This window comes from Girardinichthys multiradiatus, chromosome 19, assembly GCF_021462225.1.
Source record: "Girardinichthys multiradiatus isolate DD_20200921_A chromosome 19, DD_fGirMul_XY1, whole genome shotgun sequence".
Lineage (NCBI taxonomy): Eukaryota > Metazoa > Chordata > Actinopteri > Cyprinodontiformes > Goodeidae > Girardinichthys > Girardinichthys multiradiatus.
The window spans coordinates 31,122,909-31,142,085 of record NC_061811.1 but is presented as its reverse complement, the minus strand read 5'-3'; the positions used below and the strand labels follow the sequence as shown (position 1 = coordinate 31,142,085).

At 42.4% G+C, this 19,177-nt stretch overlaps 1 protein-coding gene across 2 annotated transcripts in view; it reads right to left on the bottom strand.

Annotated features, from left to right (window-relative positions):
- The window catches only part of map3k9 (mitogen-activated protein kinase kinase kinase 9), a 28,941-nt gene that overhangs the window by 7,595 nt on the left and 2,169 nt on the right, over positions 1-19,177 (bottom strand). For both annotated transcript variants that reach the window (XM_047344978.1, XM_047344977.1), the window contains exons 2-6: positions 15,240-15,653; positions 8,885-9,065; positions 1,951-2,099; positions 1,615-1,790; positions 70-310 (exon numbers count right to left, since the gene is read on the bottom strand). In XM_047344978.1, coding sequence (XP_047200934.1) covers positions 70-310; positions 1,615-1,790; positions 1,951-2,099; positions 8,885-9,065; positions 15,240-15,653 — 1,161 coding nt within the window. The remainder of the gene's footprint in view (positions 1-69; positions 311-1,614; positions 1,791-1,950; positions 2,100-8,884; positions 9,066-15,239; positions 15,654-19,177) is intronic.

The window sequence follows — 19,177 nt, the reverse complement described above, 5'->3', positions numbered from 1 at the left end:
CAGGTTTAGTGAGCTCAAACATGCATAGCTCCTCTCCTTTCTATGTTGGTACTTGACAGTTGTTCGTACCTGAGGGCAGGCTGATCCTGTTCCCATCTTTGAGTTTAAGGCGGTTGCGTCGGAACTTGCCCTGCCTGCTCTCCACATGTGGCTTCTCCTCGTAGAGCTGGTGGATGATGATGTTTAGCTCCCGCTCCACAATGTGGATCTCCCTTTCTGCCAACTCCTGCTCACGCTTCCTTAACGCCTCCTCTTGGTACTTCTGTTGCAGTGCAGCTCGGGTCAGCTCTTCCTCCCACGATCGCAGCTCCTGATGGACCCCAGGAGATGATGGAAAGAAAAATAAACTGTAAACAATGTGTAATCACAGGCTCAGGCTCCGGGATATAGTCGGTTTATCAGGCGTGGCTCCAGAGTAGTTTATCTCTTGTCTTTATGGCAGAACGTTCACTGCTACAAAACAGATCACGTCAGACTCCAAGAGTCTGCCGTGTGGGGTACCAAAGGGATCAGTCTTAGGACCTATTTGGTTTTTTTTTTCGTATATATTTTCTCCCTGGGCCAAACAATCAGGCAGTTTTCTGATGTGTCTTATTATTTCTATGCTGATGACATTCATCTATACTGTTCTTTTAAGCCAACTGAATATTTAAAGTTGTCCTCCTTGATAAACTGTTTCCATAGTATTAAACAATGGCTCTGTGACAACTACTTGCAGGTGAACTCTGATAAGACTGAAACCCTAATTAAACACTAGCTCTGAGAATCAAATGATTGAAAAATAGCTATACCTTGCTGTATTGGCCTCTTCTGCCCAACCTAACCTCAGAAACCATGGTATTATTATTGATTCTGCCATGTCATTGGAGTGCCAATAAATTCTCAGCGAATTAACCAGAAATTTTTTTTTCAGCTATGAAATATTTCGAAGCTTCGAATTCTGGTGTCAAGAGTTGAATTAGAGATGATTATTCATGCCTTTATCTTGACCGCCTGCAGTTGGTACAGAATGCTGCTGCTAGGCTATAAACCAACACACAAAAGAGACAGCACATTACTCTAGTTTTATTCTCTTTTCTTTGGCTACCGGTACATTTTAGAATTTATTTTAACATTTTTGCCCGCACTTTTAGAGCCCTGTGTGGGCAAGCCTCTGCCTGTATTTTTGACCTTCAAGAACCTCGGACCTCTTCTGTCAGTCTGAGATCTTCCTGTCAAAAGCTGTTAAAGGTTCTACAAACACATTTTAAGACCTGAAGGGACAAATCCATTAGAGCTGTGGGCCCCATATTGAGGAATGGGTTGCCTACATCTTTGAGTTGTCATAGTTTTGTTGATTTTTTAAGAAGCAGCAAAAACTAATATATTTAGACTGGCTTTTAACTATTTTTAGGATGTATGATGTCATATGTTTGCTTTTTTGTCTTTTCTTTTATGTTTTATCTTCAGTGTTTTATGCCTGTTTGTTTTATTTTAAAGCACATTGTGGTTTCTGCTATAAAACGTTTACTAACTTACTTACATTCTAAATATAGATCTTCTGAAATTAGATAAGAGAGGTTGAAACTGTAGTTAAACTACTGTTTTTTCAGACATTCTACCTCTCATTATCACCTTTTCCTTGGTCCTTAGCTGGTCAAACATTTCCTGGATCTCCAATTTCCAGTCCTCCTGCAGGGAATGGAAGGATTCTGCTGGCATTTCAAAAAAGCCTGATTCCTCAATGGCCGTGAGCTGGTCCAGAATAGTTGTGAATAGTGGCCGAGAGTGAGGATCTGGGCTCCAGCAGTCTGTAGCAAAAAGATTTTAAAAAATTAGATGCGCCAGCTTAATAATTCAGCAGTTCTAGAAATATAATGTTCTGTTTGGTTATTTCATGCTTCTCAGATACATTTCTGGGGCTACCATTGCTGCAGTGGATTGGGTTAAATGATTTCTTTTTCTACTTACTCTCCATTAAGCGTGCAAAAGGTTCAGGACATGTGGAGGGAATGGGCAAAGCCAGTTTGTTCATAGCCACTCCATAAGCCACAGCGAGACCATCAATACTTCGAAAAGGAACTTCTCCAGTTAGCAGCTCCCACAACAACACGCCATAACTGCAATCCAAGGAAAAGAAAAACATGGGCAATCAGTAAACCTAGACACATAAAGATTTGTAATTATCGTATGAAAATTGCACTTCTAAAATATCATGCTGAGAGAAAGTGCTTTATTCAGAATATCTGGCATTCCGATAATATTGATCTAAGTGCGTAGGAATATATGAATGTTAAACAAACTGCTTGCTGAAAGAAACAGGACTGTGAATAAAGCCACTTTACGGTAAATGTCAAAATAGGATCAGGCAACATTCTGCACCCTACTCACGTAAATACCAAGCAGAGATGGAAAAGGTTAAGATCAGACAATGTGCAGAGCAGTGCATTTTTGACAGATAAAAGATGAGCTTACTAACAAATCAAACACACTAGCAATAAAAATTCAGTCTCTGATTCAGTCAGAAAATTTGTCTTCTGTCAACAGAACATATTCAGATGCTCTTAGATGATTATATAGAATACATTTTACACATAAACTGTGACTCTTTGGTCAAGAATCCTTGATTGGTAAGATCACACCTAAACTTATTTCATTCCAGATATACAGGGAATCTTCACACTATGATAGGAAATGCAAAGATGCACTTTTGAATACAGAGAATAATGAACACGAACATACACGCACTCTTCCATGTAAGACAAAGACTCAAGCAAAAGGAAGAGAACAGTCCACCTCTTTCCAGGTAAGAACCCTAGCTGCACACTTCTCTAATCTCTAATCCTGGCCACTTCACACTAAATTATGAATTGCTCCAGTGCCCACTGGAGGTCATGGACTGAAGAGGCTTACAGCTCCACATCGTCCCCAAAAAGCAAAAATGGGATCCTGAGGTTCCCAAACCAAAACCTTCCTCTGCAGGAATCAGCACAATGTTGTCCTTTGAAGACCATAAACAGGACAAGGGACAAAGGGTACATCAGGTGGAATTCAACGAACACCAGAAACAAGTTCGACTGATCAACCTGGTCATCATGTCCTCCACCTAGGATTCAGATTCTGAGGACTTAGGAGAATGTGAGTCTATTATAGCTGAAGAGGTCGCTGAGCTGGTTAAGATGCTCCATGGTAACAGGGCATCGGTGGTAATTGAGATTGTCCCTGAAATGATAAAGGCTTTGGAAAGCTGTTGTTTTATTTGTATTATTTCATTGAGTATTGAAACCTTTGTTTCAGGAGGAGCAGCGTGGTTTCATGGAACAGTGGACCAGATCTTTACCCTCGAGAAATTGCTGGGGGGGGGGCCATTGGATTTTGGTTGTCCAGTAAATCTGTGATTTGTGGATCTGTGGAAAGTTTATAACCAAGTCCCCAAGGCATTTTGTGTGGGTGCTGCGAGAGCATGGGGTGTCGGCCATGCTAGTTCAGGGCTGGTCGTTTCTTGTATAAAGAAGTAAGAGCTCAGTATGTCGTGATTTAAATTTGTTTGAGTTTTGTTTTGGGGTTTTCTCTGATTCTGATTATGTTCTCCAAGTTGTGTTTTAGACCTTGCTTCTGATCATTGTTTTCCAGGTGGTGCTTAATTCTTTCCTTAGGTTTGGTTTGTTAAGATTCTTGTATTCTGTTTATTGTACATTTTAGTTTATGTTCTGCTATATCTTTAAGATGTTTCTTAGGTTTGACTGTGTTCTTGTATTCCTGTTTAGTTCCAGTTATATCTTGTTTCTACCCCCTGCCACAGTCAGCTTGCAATCAGCTTCATTTGGTCCACATGCACTTTGTCAATCAGTCTCCTTGCATCACCTGTGCCGTGCCCCATATATACTCCTCAGTTCTGTTTGGTTCCCCTCCTTAAGGTGGTGGAGAAGTTTGAGTGCTCGAATGATCCTGTTTCATTAATGGACTTCTGTGCTAGTCACGGATTGCCCATAATGAACACCATGTTCAGGCATAAGGGTATTCATCAGTGCACTTGGCACCAGGACACCCTAGGCAGGAGGTCGATGATCGACTTTGTTGTTGTGTCTTCAGACCTTTAGCCGCTTGGTTTGGACACTCGGGTGAAAAGAGGGGCTGAGCTGTCCACTGATCACCACCTGGTGGTGCATTGGATCCGCTGGAAGAAGATAAAGCCAGACAGACTTAACAGGCCTAGGTGTATAGTGAGGGTCTGCAGGGAAGGTCTGGCGGAGCCCTCGGCCAGGGATGTCTTCAAGTCCCACCTCCGGGAGAGCTTTGACCAGATTCCGGGGGAGATTGGAGACATAGAGCCCGAGTGGACCATGTTCTCTGCGTCCAGTGTCGATGTTGTAGCATCGACAATGGATGCTCGGCTCAATACATTGGTGGTCTGGCTGACCCCTCGGCTCAAGTCATTGGGGGTCCAGCCGATGCCTAGGCTCTCGTCCGTGCCACTGAGGGTCTCGCCAATGCCTAGGCTCTTGTCCACGCCACTAAGGGTCTCACCGATGTCTCAGCTCTCGTCAACGCCACTGAGGGTCTGGCCGACGCCTCGGCTCTTGCCCATGCCCCTGAGGGTCTGGCTGATGCCTCAGCTCACGCCTCCAAGGATCTGGCCAATGCTTCAGCTCATACCTCTGAGGAACAACCGAACAGTCCGAGGATCAGAAAGTCATTGTTGCTGTTTCTGTTGCCGAGGGTTCGCCCGAAATCGCTGAGAGGGATGAGGATGACCGGCCTTCAGCTCCAGGTCCGAAGGCCTTCCAGCAGTTTGGGAGTGAACCAGTTCTTGGTCTGGAACTCTGCGACAAGGGGTTCAAGGAGGAACAGTTTCCCATCCTGGTTCCTGAGATGGACGACGAGGGGTTTGGGGATGAACTGCCTCGCATTCCACATCCAGAGGACACGTCTTTCAAGCTCCGGCCAGAGGCCAAGACTCCCAGGCTCTAACCAGAGACCAAGCCACTCAATCTCTGGCCAGAGACTAAGCTTCCTAGATTCCTGCATCCCTGGTGTCGACCTCCAAGGTTCTTGACTCTTCTCTGCAGCAAATCACTTCGTTTACGCCGCCATCGTCGGCCTCCAAGGTCTCTGAGTTACTGTTCCTGGACTGAACTCTATGCCCGCTGGGGACAACTCTTTGCCCACACGCAACAACCTCTGGGCTGTCCGCCTGAACTCTTTGCCCACACGAGACGACCTCTGGGTTTTCCACCTGAACTCTATTTTGTTATATTGTTTTGGTTGTGGCCCTCCTTCCTTGGCCCCCTTTGCGTGCCCTTTTCGGGTTGCGTTGTTTATTGATTTGGTTCTGGCCCTCCTTCCGAGGCCCCCTCCATGCCTTCATGTTGTTTCATGATTTAAAAGTATTTGAGTTTTGTTTTGGGTTTTTCTCTGATTCTGATTATGTTCCCCAAGATGTGGCTTGAATCTTGCTTCTTATCATTGGTTTCCAGGTGGTGCTGTAGTTCTTTCTTTAGGTTTGGTTTCAAATGATTCTTGTTTTCTGTTTATTGTGGATTTTAGTTTATGTTCTGATATATCTATAAGATGTTCCTTAGGTTTGACTGTCCTTGTATTCCTGTTTAATTCCAGCTATGTCTTGTTTACACTCCCTGCTACAGTCAGCTTGCAATCAACTTAATTCGGTCCACTTGCACTTTGTCAATCAGTCTCCTTGCATCACCTGTGCCGTGCCCCATATATACTCCTCAGTTCTGTTTGCTCCTTGCTGGTTTAATGATCTCATCTGGTGTGCTGTCCACAACCGTTTTGGCCAAGTCCAGCCAGTTTCATCTCCTGCCTATAAGTTTTTGTTTATTTATTAAACCCTTTTAGTTTTATTGATGTGCTCCTACCTGCCTGCATTTAGGTCCTATTCCAAAGGTTACCCTTCCTGAAATATCTGACACAAAGTAGAGCCTCCTCTTAGTGCCTGCTCCTAGAGATGGACTTTGTCAGGGCTGCCCTTTGTCATCAGTCCTATTTGTAGTGTTCAACAGACCCCAAGTCATATTAATGGAATGCAGGGTGTCTGGTTTGATAACCTCAGGTTCTCGTCTTTGCTTTATGCAGATGATGTGGATGTCTGCAAGACCTTCAACGTCCACCGGAATTGTTTGTAGCCAAGAGTAAAGCAGCCAGATTAAGTGTCAGCTCCTTAAGTCTGAGGCAAATGGAGAAAGGGGCCCGTCTTTGCCTCAAGCGGAGGACTCCAGGTAAATAGGTGCCTTGTTCACAGGATGTAGTGGGAGATAGATGGATGTATTTGGGCTTTTACTGGTGTAATTGGTCTGTCATGATAAAAAAAGAGCTGAGATAAACAAGCAAAGCTTCTGATTTACTACAACATTCCTCTCCAATGGTCATGAGATATGGATCATGACTGAAAGTAAAAGGTCCCTGGTACAAGCAGTTGAAATTTGCTTCCTCTATATCCTGGCTAGGCTGATCCTTAGAGACAAAGTTAGAAGCTCTGTCAACAGAGTAGGGCTCTGAGTTGTCCACTGCTCCTAGGCGCTTCCCTTTAGAGGCTTAACAGGGACATTGCACTGCAGGGAAACACTGGGCCAGATCCAGAACTTGCTAGAGGAACTATATTTCACTTCTGGCTTGGAAATGCTGGGATCCAGCATGAGTTGGACAGTGTCACTTGGGAGAAAGATGGAACTGATAACCCAATGACCCCACATTGGATAAACGGAAGAGGATGAATGGATAGATTGTTACTTGGATCAAACCTAGAAATATTTAGATATTAATTGTATTAATATTATTATTCTTACAGTTAAATCTAGACAAAACAAGCTAAACTTTAAATATTGATAACTGATCATTAAAAAATCTGAATTACTCTTTTTAAGATTCAGTGAATTTATTCAACCCATCGTTCTTTTTATAAAGATCACCCTAGGTCAGACTGAAGGTTATGATCAGTGATGGGAATAACGGCGATAAAATAAACAGCGCACTAATGGAGTTTCAGTAACGAGTAATCAATTAATTACTTTTTTCAGCGTTACAACGCTGTTACCGGTATCGACAATTAAATGGGTCGCGTTATAAACTAAAGCTACTCATTGAAGCTCTTCTCATCTGTCGTGGCTCACAGCCAAAGGAGCTAAGTTTTTTTTTCTTTGGTAAAGGGAGGAGGAGCAAGGGGCGAGACAATCACATAAAGTGATGATGATTGTCTAAGGTAGAGTAAACTTTCATTGTAAGCCAATCAGAGGCAGTGTTCAGTTTACACACAAACACACCCTGCTCAGGCAAACTAGCAGATGTAAGCTGCAACAAGGGTGGGTCTGGAAGGAAAGACTGCATTTTCAAAGTGGAAGTACAGACACTACTTTATTGTCCTTGAGGTAAAAGGCAAGAATGTACATGTGAAGTAAATATTAAAAGTTTGGTGAAAGCAGGCTACTTGTCTATGTAATTCAACTTTATGCAACTGGGTTGTGAAACCTTGGAAAAATCTAAGTTCATAGACATATTTAAACTTTAAAAAAGTAACAGAATATTTACTTTCCCTGTTAACTAGTTACTTTTGTAGTAAACTACCTCAGTTACTAAATCAGTTACTTTTTGGGAGAAGTAACTAGTAACTATAACTAATTACTTTTTTAAAGAAACATGCCCGACACTGGTTATGATCATATTAGAAGTTCTCCAGTAATGTCAGATGGTCGCTACATAAAACCATAACTATCTTTAAGTTGCAAATTTCAGGAAGAATTTTAATTTGGGAGAGGTTACATTTCAGTGCACAGTCCATTAATTCCTGCAATAAAATCTGCACAGACAGTAGATAAATGAAATATTACCAATACAAAACATCAACAACTCAAAATCCAGCAGCACTGACAATAGAAACATAACTCTTTTACATGGATTCTTTTGTGATCAAAATTTATATATTTTATCACCTGATGGCATAATGCCATAAGGTATGCAGTACAAATCATTTGTTGTTTGTTTAGAGTCAAGTTCAGGATCAGCAGTACGGACATTTTGTCAGCCCCCAAATGCAATTGAAGTGGTTTACCGTCAGCACAGCCGAATAACACAGATGGACACTATTTTGTTATTTTTTTAGGGCTAAATTTTCACTGACAAATTAAGGTTTTTTTAGGGTTATGATATGTTTAATGTTAGGTACAATGCAAGTATTTTTATTTTACTAAGAATGCATTTCAACTTATTTTAATGTCATAGTAAATACAAACACAAGCATCCAACAACTTCTAATCAAAATGCGACATTGGTGGACTAATTCATTAAACGGGGCTGAAAAAGGCAAGCGTTTTCAAAGAAAGAGCGACTCAGAAAAAAGATAGATTAAAAGTTATTTCTATATCAGGAAGATGAAACACAGTTGACCCCAAAAATTTTGGAAATTGTATCCCTGTTTTCCTTTTTACGCTTTGCATACATGATTTATTTTTCAGATCTACAATGATTTACAGATCCCTTTTTGGCAAAAATCAGAATACTTGTTCTTTTCATTAAAATACTGCATGTTTAGAAAGTTTTTGAACGGGTAAACAAATAAAGTATGATAAAATATTCTATTTATTTAAAATATTTATGTATATTTAATATTAGTAAATAAAATATGTAGATCATGCTGCTTTCAATTTGGTGACAGTTTGGACACCACTAGTCAAGATCTTTTGAGATGGCTTCATGGGAATAAAGTCAGAGTAGAAAACACTAAGTGTATAGTGTGTACCTCTTTTATGAAGTGAAACATTCGCTTATAAATATGAATATCAAATCTGGCAATCTAGTTTTCATGGATTCTTTATTTCTTAGTGGTTTCTACCCATCATTAAAAGCTCTCTGCAGCTTGTTTTTCTGCAGGGCCTCCCCTTCCTCTGCCCACCTCCACACGTCGCTACCCTTGGAGAACGTGGACGAGCGGATAACCTCAGGAGCCATCCAAGCGTAGGTCCCAGCGGCGCTCATCTTGGTGGTGCGGTGCCACTCCCGAGCCAAACCAAAGTCGGTAATCTTCAGAGTCTTGTTGCTGAGGTCCTCCATCTCCACTCTCTCAAGGATCAGGACTGGTGCGATGACAAAGCGGGAAGCAATGGGGGTGGGGGGTGGGTGGGGTGTAGGGTCGTCGGGGGATGGGGTGGGGGTGGGGTGTTGGGTTGGAGAATGGGAATGAGTTTGGAGATTTTGGAGATTGTGGGAGGGAGAGGATGCGTGCAGACCGGCGGGAGGGTGGACGTTTAAAGTGGACGTTTCAGGTGATCACCATCAGGATTTCAGATGTTGGGACAGGCAGTATCATGAGTCCCGTGGTTTGACACAATGCACGTGAAAATGCAAAAGAAAAAAGTAGACAAAAGAGGAGTGAACAAAACAGGGTGTGGTTGGTGAGAGGCCAGGATAAAAGGATTCAAAGGATAAAAGCAGAGAAGAGAAGAAGAAAGTATAAATAGTAAAAACCAGGCCACATTTAGTTTCAACAACAAAGCAATACAGAGATGAAAACGACCCCCTTAATCAATTCCAATGTATTCGACTCATGGCTTTACAGCCCGATGTCTCATACAAAAGACTAATTGTACATTTTAACTCTTGAAATAGCCTGTTACAACAAACCCATTTACTCTAATAGGCAACGAGAGACACCCCCATTTCTGACGTGCTCAGGCAAAGCAGGGCTCCTCCTAACCACATGCTCGGAGGTCTCCTCTCAGCTCCAAAAAGCCAGCCATCTGCTGCAGCTGCATCCATTGAAGGAGGGGTGTGTGGGAGTGTCCGAGGACTGCGGTGCACTTCAAGCGCCTTTTCCTCTACTGATCATGTGACTGTGATGCTGCAGAAACGACAATCTGAAATATTCAACCCGAATATGTGGCCAAAGTAAAACCTGCTGGTGTGCTGCTGAGAAAATAAGGCATGACTCAAACTTAAGCTTAACCCCCACCTCCCATTTCCCTTAGGCCAGTCATGTTTCAGATGTGTGCACTCACTGTAATGTAAAACGCTTTAGTAAAGAGCATCTAATGGGGTGTTATGGGAATGGCTGTCAGTAGATGTAGCTAAAACTATGAAAAGGATATACAAAGATTCTTACGGAAAGATTACAAGAATTTCAAAGAAAAAGGGAATTTAGAAACATTAAACACTTTTTTCAACTGTCCCCTATTTTTCCAAATACTCTGCCCTGTGCAGCTGGTCTTAGTCTTTTCCTTATTTATTCCCGGCAATATTTATCGTGAGATGGGATACCCGTCCTCATATACATATAGAGATTTTCTAAGTGAAATATCAGCAGGTTTAGCGTTTGGAAAAGGTTTAGCGTTTTTATGGTGTTTATGCTGTATTTAAGCTTCTATTCAAAATCTTTTTATCTTGTCTGATCTAACTGAGACCCCAGCCCCAGTAAGATCAGATCAGTAATTTGTACTTTCAGTGGACTTTGTATGTTCTCCACATACAAGAGTAGGTTCCATCTGGGTACTCTGGCCTCCTACAACAGTCTAACAACATTTATGTTTTGTTAATTGGCCAGTCCAAACTGCCCTTAGGTATAAGTGAGCAATCTCTCCTGGGTAAACACAAACTAAGACAAATGGATAGATACATTTGAAAAAAATATAAACAAATGGATAGATGGATGGATGGAGATAAGTACAAGTCCTTTAGCCGACATTTATAGCGGGTAAAATAAGTATTGAACACATCAACATTTTAATCAGTAAATATACAGTATTTCTAATATTTCTATTGATATAACAGAAATCAGTAACAACGAGTAATCCAGACATACAAAGAAATCAAAACAAATTCATGTGCAAATTAAGTTATGGATAAAATATTTTAGTGACAGAGGGAATATGTTTTGAACACATGACTAAAAAGGCATAGAAAGTCAGGAAACCAGCTGAAATCTGTCAGTACTTAAGGAACATTTCTGCTGAAGATGAAACGAGTGTGAATTTCTTGTAGTCCTAAACACACAGTCAAGGAAACTCTTCATTCGTTTCAGAGAAAAAAAAAGTGAAACTTCTAGAATGACCCAGTCAATGACATGACTTGTATCCAATTGAAAATCTATGGAAAGGACCTCCAGAAGCAATTAATATGTCTACTTTCTCCATACAGGAGATGTCTTCAAGTACTCATTATCAAAATATGCTTTTCCACAAAGTATAGCATTTCTGTGGGTGTGTAAAAACTTATTAGATGTGTCATTCAAAGTTCATTTGTGGACTAATTTACTTTGAAGGTCAGATCACTTGGGTTGCAATTCACATCTGGTGTGAATTTCGTGTCAATAACACCATTAGAAATATATTTACAGAGAAGACGCTGATGTGTTCAATACTTATTTTACCCACTCTACATCAGGGGCCCTTATGAATAAGAAATTAGGTGGAAAACGGTCCAAGAGGCAAATTTTCAGTGGATTAGATGATGGCCAAATGTCAATTGTCTATAGATGTTTGATTGCGGTCAACTATAGATAAAAAGTGGGATCCTAATGGGTTGCAGAAATTGAACAGATTTCTCTAATACCCATTTGAGACCCAGCAAAGAACAATATATAATGTCCCACTTGGGTTGATCAACCCATACTAGAAGTCAGTTGTGAACCCAGGCCAACTTGGGGCATGTCTGTATGGGTCATATAGGGCCCATAGAGACATGTGGCTGAGCCAGTGAAACCCTGTACGATTAAGACTGACAGTAACTAGATAGCTGTTTATTAGATGTTTATCAATAACTGAAATAATTTATTATGTTTTAATATGTGTGAAGTAAGAGTGGTTATATTGAATTTTAAAGTCAGCGGATTATTCGCCAGATAATCTGTGTGTCACAGGTTCCCAACATTTTCTCGATGGACAGTTCTCAAACAAAAGACACAAATAAGACTCAACTGTTACACATTTGGAATTTTGTTTTTAAGTAGCTGTACTTTCTGGTTAATTGAATGTAACACCAGTGTGGTAAGTGGATGAAAATAAAAGTAAGCCTTACTTTAACATGTCAAGTTTATCAATGGGTTTTTTTTCTAACCTTGGCTGCATTTTGAGCTTGTTTTCTTTTCCCCCCTTTTTCCTGACCATGACAACATTTTTTGGAGCGTGTGTTTCTAAATCAGGAAGGTGGACAAAAAGATAAAAGTGTCTGACAGTCATGTTTTTGAGAATATGGGGAAACGATGAGCGGCTTTGGGGCTCTCAGGTGGCACGGAAAGGGCTCTGGATGTCCGCTGCAAACCTCTGAAAATTCCTGGAGACCTGTCGGGTGATACCAAGAAAGGAGAGATGACGTTGACCCAAACCTCCACAGCGGTTGTGGAGGTCTTGTGGTGGCGGTGGCCTCTGCGGTGAGAGGATGAAGTGGAGACAACTAAGTTGGAAATGTTGGCTGGGCCCTCAGGGACAGAAGCAGGGGCATTGGCCAGACCCTTGGGGACATAAACAGAGGTGTCGGCCAGATCCTTAGTGAGATGAGTGGAGGCGTCGCCAGACCCTTGAGGACAGGAGCAGAGGCCGCCAGACGATGGTGCTGTCTGCGGCGAGATGGTGAGGTTGTACTCGTACTCGTCGTCTTCCGCTTTATCCGGGACCGGAACGCAGGGGCAGCAGACTCAGCAGAGACACCCAGACGTCCTTCTCCCCAGACACCTCCTCCAGCTCCTCCGGGGGGGGAGCCCAAGGTGTTCCCAGGCCAGCCAAGAGACATAGTCCCTCCAGCATGTCCTGAGCTGTCCCCTGGGCCTCCTCCCGGTGGGACGTGCCTGGAACACCTCCCGAGGAAGGTATCCAACCACCTCAACTGGCTCCTCTCGATGTGAAGGAGCAGCAGCTCTACTCCGAGTCCCTCCCGGATGGTGAGGTTGTGACAGGGGAAATTGAGAGGCCGGTCGTACCCTCCGAAATAGGAGTGGGGACGTTGGCCAGACCCTCCAGGATTGCAACAAGGGCCTCAGGAGTGAGGATGGAAGAAATAGAGAGGCACCCCAGACAAAGCAGTGGTGGCTTGTGGAATCTCTCTGCCAATGCTGCTTGGTCCTCCCATTCCGCCTCCTCCAACAGTTCTACTAAGCCCAAAGAAGGAAAGAGAGGAGCCCACTAATGCAGCAGAAACTTACAACTGCAACACTTAAATAACACCATAGAGGTCAGGGTTTGGCAATTGTGTCAATATACACCCTGACAGTTCTCTTTAACTTTTCAAAGGCCTCCTCTTAAAAGTTCTTAAAACAATGCTCTGCTGAGTCCAACTGGCTGGATTCTTCTGTCATGTTTTAGTTTGATGATGGATTCAAAAGCTGAGACAACTGATGTAAAACTCAGAACTTTAATAATAAAATATTGAGAACTTACACTACGGTCTTGCATGCAGAGGATGGACATGAAGCACAGGAAAGGGAACGGCATGGAACAAGGAGCCAAACAGAAGAATCCAGCAGGGAACAATGAGAAAACCGGAGCTATTATACTGAGGCAGGGATGGAAGATTAGAAATAAACCAGAAGAGCTAATCAGATGAAAGCAGAGAAGCAGCTGGGGAATGAGAATGCAAAACAGCTGAAGGAGGGGCACTAATTAGCCAGGAAAGAAACCCAAGGAAGTATCTAACCAAAACCTAAAAGGAAATAACTCTAAATGTACCAAGAACACTGGAAGGAAGAAAACACAAAAGAATGAACTAATAAGGAAAACACCTAACAATAATGAGCACAGAGAAATAAATTTAAGAATGCAAAACCTAACAAAAAAACAGCAAAGGAATAGTCAAAATACACACACAGAAAATAAAACCCCAAAACACCACAGGATTGTGACAAAATGGGACTTCTAAATGGACAGTAACCCTAATCATAGCCCCAAATATTTATAAAGTGTCTTAAGGTTAAAAAAGTCAATGTTTTGGATAGGTCATTGCAATGCGTCCAACAAACCTCACTTGGTTACACCAGTTCTGTCAGGAGGAACGAGCCAAAATTTCAGCAAGCTATTGTAAGAAGGGAGTGTGGTTTGTGGAATGGCTGTGGAAAACGTGGGCCATGTATGGAAGCCTCAGTCCTCGACGCAGATGTCCCGGGTTCGAATCCTGACCTGGTGAGACCTTTCCTGCATGTCTGTCCCCTCTCTCCACCCCATTTCAAGACTTTCTACTTTCATATAAAGGCTGCTAGTGCCACAAAAATAATAATAAAACTATTGAGAAGAGATTTATGGAAAATTCTCTCACTCATGATTCTGGCATTTAGCAAACAGAAATAGGTTTGGTGATTGTAGGTTTGATAATCCTAACTGTAAGGCAAAAAAACTATGTGTCTTTTATACAGTGCATGTAATTATCTGAACTGGACTGAAAATCTGTTAAATCCAGAAAAAATATATTTAAACAAACAAAGGTATCCCTAAGGATTCTGCACAGGACTGTAAAACATAGGCTGAGATGAGATTTCTAAAATTAATAGAAATATTTCATAGCTTAATACTGTCCTAAAGAAAGCATTTAGAATCTAATGTCATCGACCCTAAAGAGGCATGGCAGGCCTAAAAGGAACAGAAAAACTTTGAAAGAGAGGTCAGCCTCGGCAGTTGCTTCTGTAAGGTCAGGACGGTTTGGGTTTTCCCCACAAAATCCAGAATTACATCAAGTCAGAGTGGCTTTGGAAGTGAAGCTCCTGAGATGATCACCATAGCCAATGACAGCTGAGCCTTGTTTCACACATTGTCAGAGCTACCAATGACAAGACCGGGGCAGAGCATTGGGCAAATCCTCAGTAATAGGCTTGGGACTTAGAGGATCCCATTGGGCAGAATGCAAGATTACAACACTCCACAAGTAAACATGGAAACTCCTTTTTCCTCTGATTTGACTTCTGAAGCACATACTTTCTAACCATTAATAATAATAAAAATATGATAAGCATAATACTGATATGGTTCTACATTTAAATTGCATTTTAAAGGTGCGTTAGGTCAATTTTTTTCTGTCACATGACTCAACATGATGTCTGTGTGGGGTGAGGAGGCTGCAGATCAAAGAGAAAGGCTGTTCTAATGCAGATCAAAGTATTATTGACTGGAGCTTCATAACTATTTACTTCTGCACTCATTCAATAACCATAAAAATACAGAAGAGTAGTTGTTTCACACAGAAATAGGAATGGGTCATCTTTACTGTTTTCCTGCATTTCCTCAAATATTTAAAAAATGAGACATTAATGAAAACACAAAGTGAGGGAATCTTACTGTTGCTGGACTTGAGGTCTCTGTGTATAATGGGTACGATGGCCTGGTCATGGAGGTACTGCATGGCTCGTGCAATCTGCACGGCCCAGTTCACCAGCGTGCAAGGGGGGATGCGTTTCCCAGCAAGTGCCCGGTTCAGAGGCCCTCCTCGAGCATACTCCATGACCAGGCACAGGTTGGGCTCCTGCAGGCACACCCCCAGAAGACCCATGATGTTGGGATGGTTGAGCATGGCGAAGAGCTTGGCCTCCTGACGCACACTCTCCAGAGTCTGCGCCACATCCTCGTCAGGGTCCCGTCGGGCTGCCTTCACGGCCACTTCAACGCCCTCCCACAACGCACGGTAGACTTTTCCAAAACCACCGACTCCGATGATTTCCTCCAGGGTGAGCTCTGAGAATTCAATCTCCAAGACTGCAGCACAGAAAAGACAGAAACAACACTAACTTGTAGCAATTAAGCAAGCTTGTCATGAGCCTCTGATATGGTGGCTGATCCTCAAAACTAGGTCATTTGTAAGAAGAATGATTCCTCCTCCCCCAAGCCCCTATTTCACTTCAAACAGAGCAAGTATCTGCCCTAAAACATAGAATCTGGGGTTGGAGAATAAAGAAATAACAGCTCATACAGTTTTGGAGGTTATTATTCGTCCATATTATTTACCCAGAGAGTTCACCAGTGTTATTTTGGCAACAGTTTACGTTCCACCTTCCGCTGTTGCTGACACTGCATGTGATGCCATCAGCTCAGTTGTTGCTAAGCTACAGACACAAAACCCCAATGCTTTTGTGGCAATTTCTGGTGATTTTAACCATGCTTCACTCTCTGCTACACTTCCAACGTTTAAACAATTTGTCAGCTGCTCTACCAGAGAAAACAAAACATTGGATTTCTTTTATGCAAATGTCAAGGACTCATACATCTCTACAGCAAGACCTCCTCTAGGCAAATCAGATCACAATCTTGTTTTTCTCTGCTCGAAATATAAGCCCCTTGTTCAGAGACAACCTGTAATAAAGAGGACTGTGAGAAAATGGTCACAGGAAGCTGAAGAAGCTCTGCAAGGTTGCTTTGAGGCTACAGACTGGGACGCACTGTGCCAGCCACATGGAGAGGACATCAATGCCATGACTGAGTGTGTAACCGACTATATAAACTTCTGTGTGGATAACATCATCCCCACCAGAACCGTAAGATGCTTCCCCAATAACAAACCTTGGATCACCAGTGACCTGAAGGACCTGTTTAACAAGAAAAAAAGAGCCTTCAGAGAGGGAGACAGAGAATTATTGAGGATTATACAGAAGCAACTTAAAGTCAAGAAAAGAGACAGCAAGGAGGTGTACAAGAAGAAGCTGGAGAGCAAGCTCCAGTAAAACAATATCAGAGATGTGTGGACAGGGATGAAGAAGATCACAGGCTTCAAGCAGAAGGATGATCAGACCAATGGAGGTCTGGACAGAGCCAATGAACTGAACACATTCTCCAATAGGTTCAGTTCAGAAACCAGCTTCGCATCCTCCTCTCCTGCTCACAGCCAAACAGACATTCCATCTTCCTTTGACCCACAGGACCCACAGCTGTCCAGTAACACCTCACATTTTTTATCTTCCACCTCAGCCCTAGACCCTTCTGCTTCTACATGTTTGCCTTCAACCATATCAGAAGATGCTGATGCTTCCTTTGCTTCCACCTTTGTGTCTCAAGACGTCAGGTGAAGAGACAACTGGAGGGACTGAACCAGAATAAGGCTGCAGGTCCAGATCATGTCAGCCCTAGAGTCCTGAAGGCCTGTGCAGAGCAGCTCTGTGGGATTCTGCAGCACCTCTTCAACCTTAGCCTGGCCCAGAAGAAGGTTCCGGTGTTGTGGAAGACCTCCTGTCTTGTTCCGGTACCAAAGAAAACTCACCCATCAGTCCTCAATGACTATAGACCTGTTGCCCTGACATCTCACATCATGAAGGTCCTAGAGAGACTCCTGTTGGCCCACCTGAGTAAGCAAACAGTAAACCATCAGGACGCCCTTCAGTTTGCTTATCGCTGTGGAGATGGAGTTGAAGACGCCATCATACACCTGCTTCAACAAACCCACTGTCATCTGGACAAAGCCAGTAGCACTGTGAGGATCATGTTCTTTGATTTCTCCAGTGCATTTAATACAATCCAACCTGATTTCTTTGTCAGAAACTCCAGAAGACTCAGGTGGAGGCCTCAACAATCACCTGGATCAAAGACTACCTGACAAACACACCACAGTTTGTGAGACTGAAGAGTTATGAGTCTAACCAGGTAGTCAGCAGCACAGGAGCACCACAGGGGACTGTACTCTCACCATTCCTTTTCACTTTGTACACCTCAGACTTCCAGTACAAGACAGACTCCTGTCATCTGCAGAAATACTCGGATGATTCTGCAGTCGTGGGGTGGATCAGAGATGGACAAGAAGCTGAGTACAGGAAGGTGGTGGACCGCTTTGTGGCATGGTGTGGAAACAATCATCTCTTCTTGAACGTGACTAAAACAAAGGAGATGATTGTAGATTTTAAGAGAAACAGGAATAAGTCAAAAACTATTTCCATCATGGGAGAAGAGATGGAGGTGGTGGAGGAGTATAAATACCTTGGTGTTCACCTGGACAACAGACTAGAGTGGAGATGCAACTGTGAAGCCATCTACAAGAAGGGACAGAGCAGACTGTACTTCTTGAGGAAGCTTAGGTCCTTTGGTGTTTGCAGCAAGATGCTGCATATCTTCTATAAGTCTGTTGTGGAAAGTGTGATCTCTTCTACCATCATCTGCTGGGGAAGCAGCATCAGAGCCAGGGACTTAAAAAAGCTCAACAAGCTGATAAAGAAGTCTGGCTCTGTTCTGGGGACTCCTCTGGAACCTCTGGAAATCATTGTGGAAAGACGGATTCTTCATAAAATGAAGAACATTATGGAGAACCCTGAGCATCCTCTTTATGAGACTATCCTACAACAACAGAGTGTCTTCAGTCAGAGGCTTCTTCAGATCTGCTGTAAGACGGAGCGCTACAGGAGATCCTTCCTGCCCACAGCCATCAGCATCTACAACGGCTCTTTGAAGAAACCTTCATAATATGAGCTATAACAACATTTAATTTCCCTTTGGGATTAATAAAGTATTTTTGAATTTAATTGAATTGAATTAATTATTAGCCAACAAAAACATTGGCTAATACTTGTTATTATCAGCTTTTCAACGCAATTCTTGATATTTCATCTGTACCTTCCGACACCCAATAAATTGTACAACTATCACATGACCTGTGGTTGAAATAGTGTCTGTGTTGGAGCAAGAATTGAAGTTTTTATCCATCATTGCTAGCTTAGCAACAGTGCTATTGCTAAAGTCAAACTTGCCAGCTAGATGAACTTAACTCTGAGGGAGTCGTTACAAAAAAGCAGCACATCTTAGCTCAGGGAAACAGAGAACATACCACCACTTTGGAAAAGATTTTGTAAATATGAGTTTATTGTTATTTCAGTTATTATATTTTTTGCTCCTTTTACCATGGAGGACCAACCAGATAAGCAAATTAATCTTAACATGGACACACTTTGCCTGTTAAACCTACTTATTTCTAATCAGAAAATATTGATTCAAATCTATTCAAACAAATGTATGAAAATTGCTACACTCATTTTATTGACTAAATTCTAATGTTTAGTCTTTCCAGTGTAGATCAGAGGGAATGTAATGAATGCATCTGTCTGTGTCGGGAGCTGATGCTGCTCAGAATGACCTTGCTGAATATTTCAGGTTTGTGAAAGTAGGCCACCTGTCTCAGTGTGAATGACTGACTGAGCTAGTGCGCTCTAGCCATACAAAATAGGTCTATTTACCTTTTAGATGCTTATGCAGGCATAGCATGCCAATGTGGTACTGAGTAAAACTAGATTGCTGGAATTGGTGGT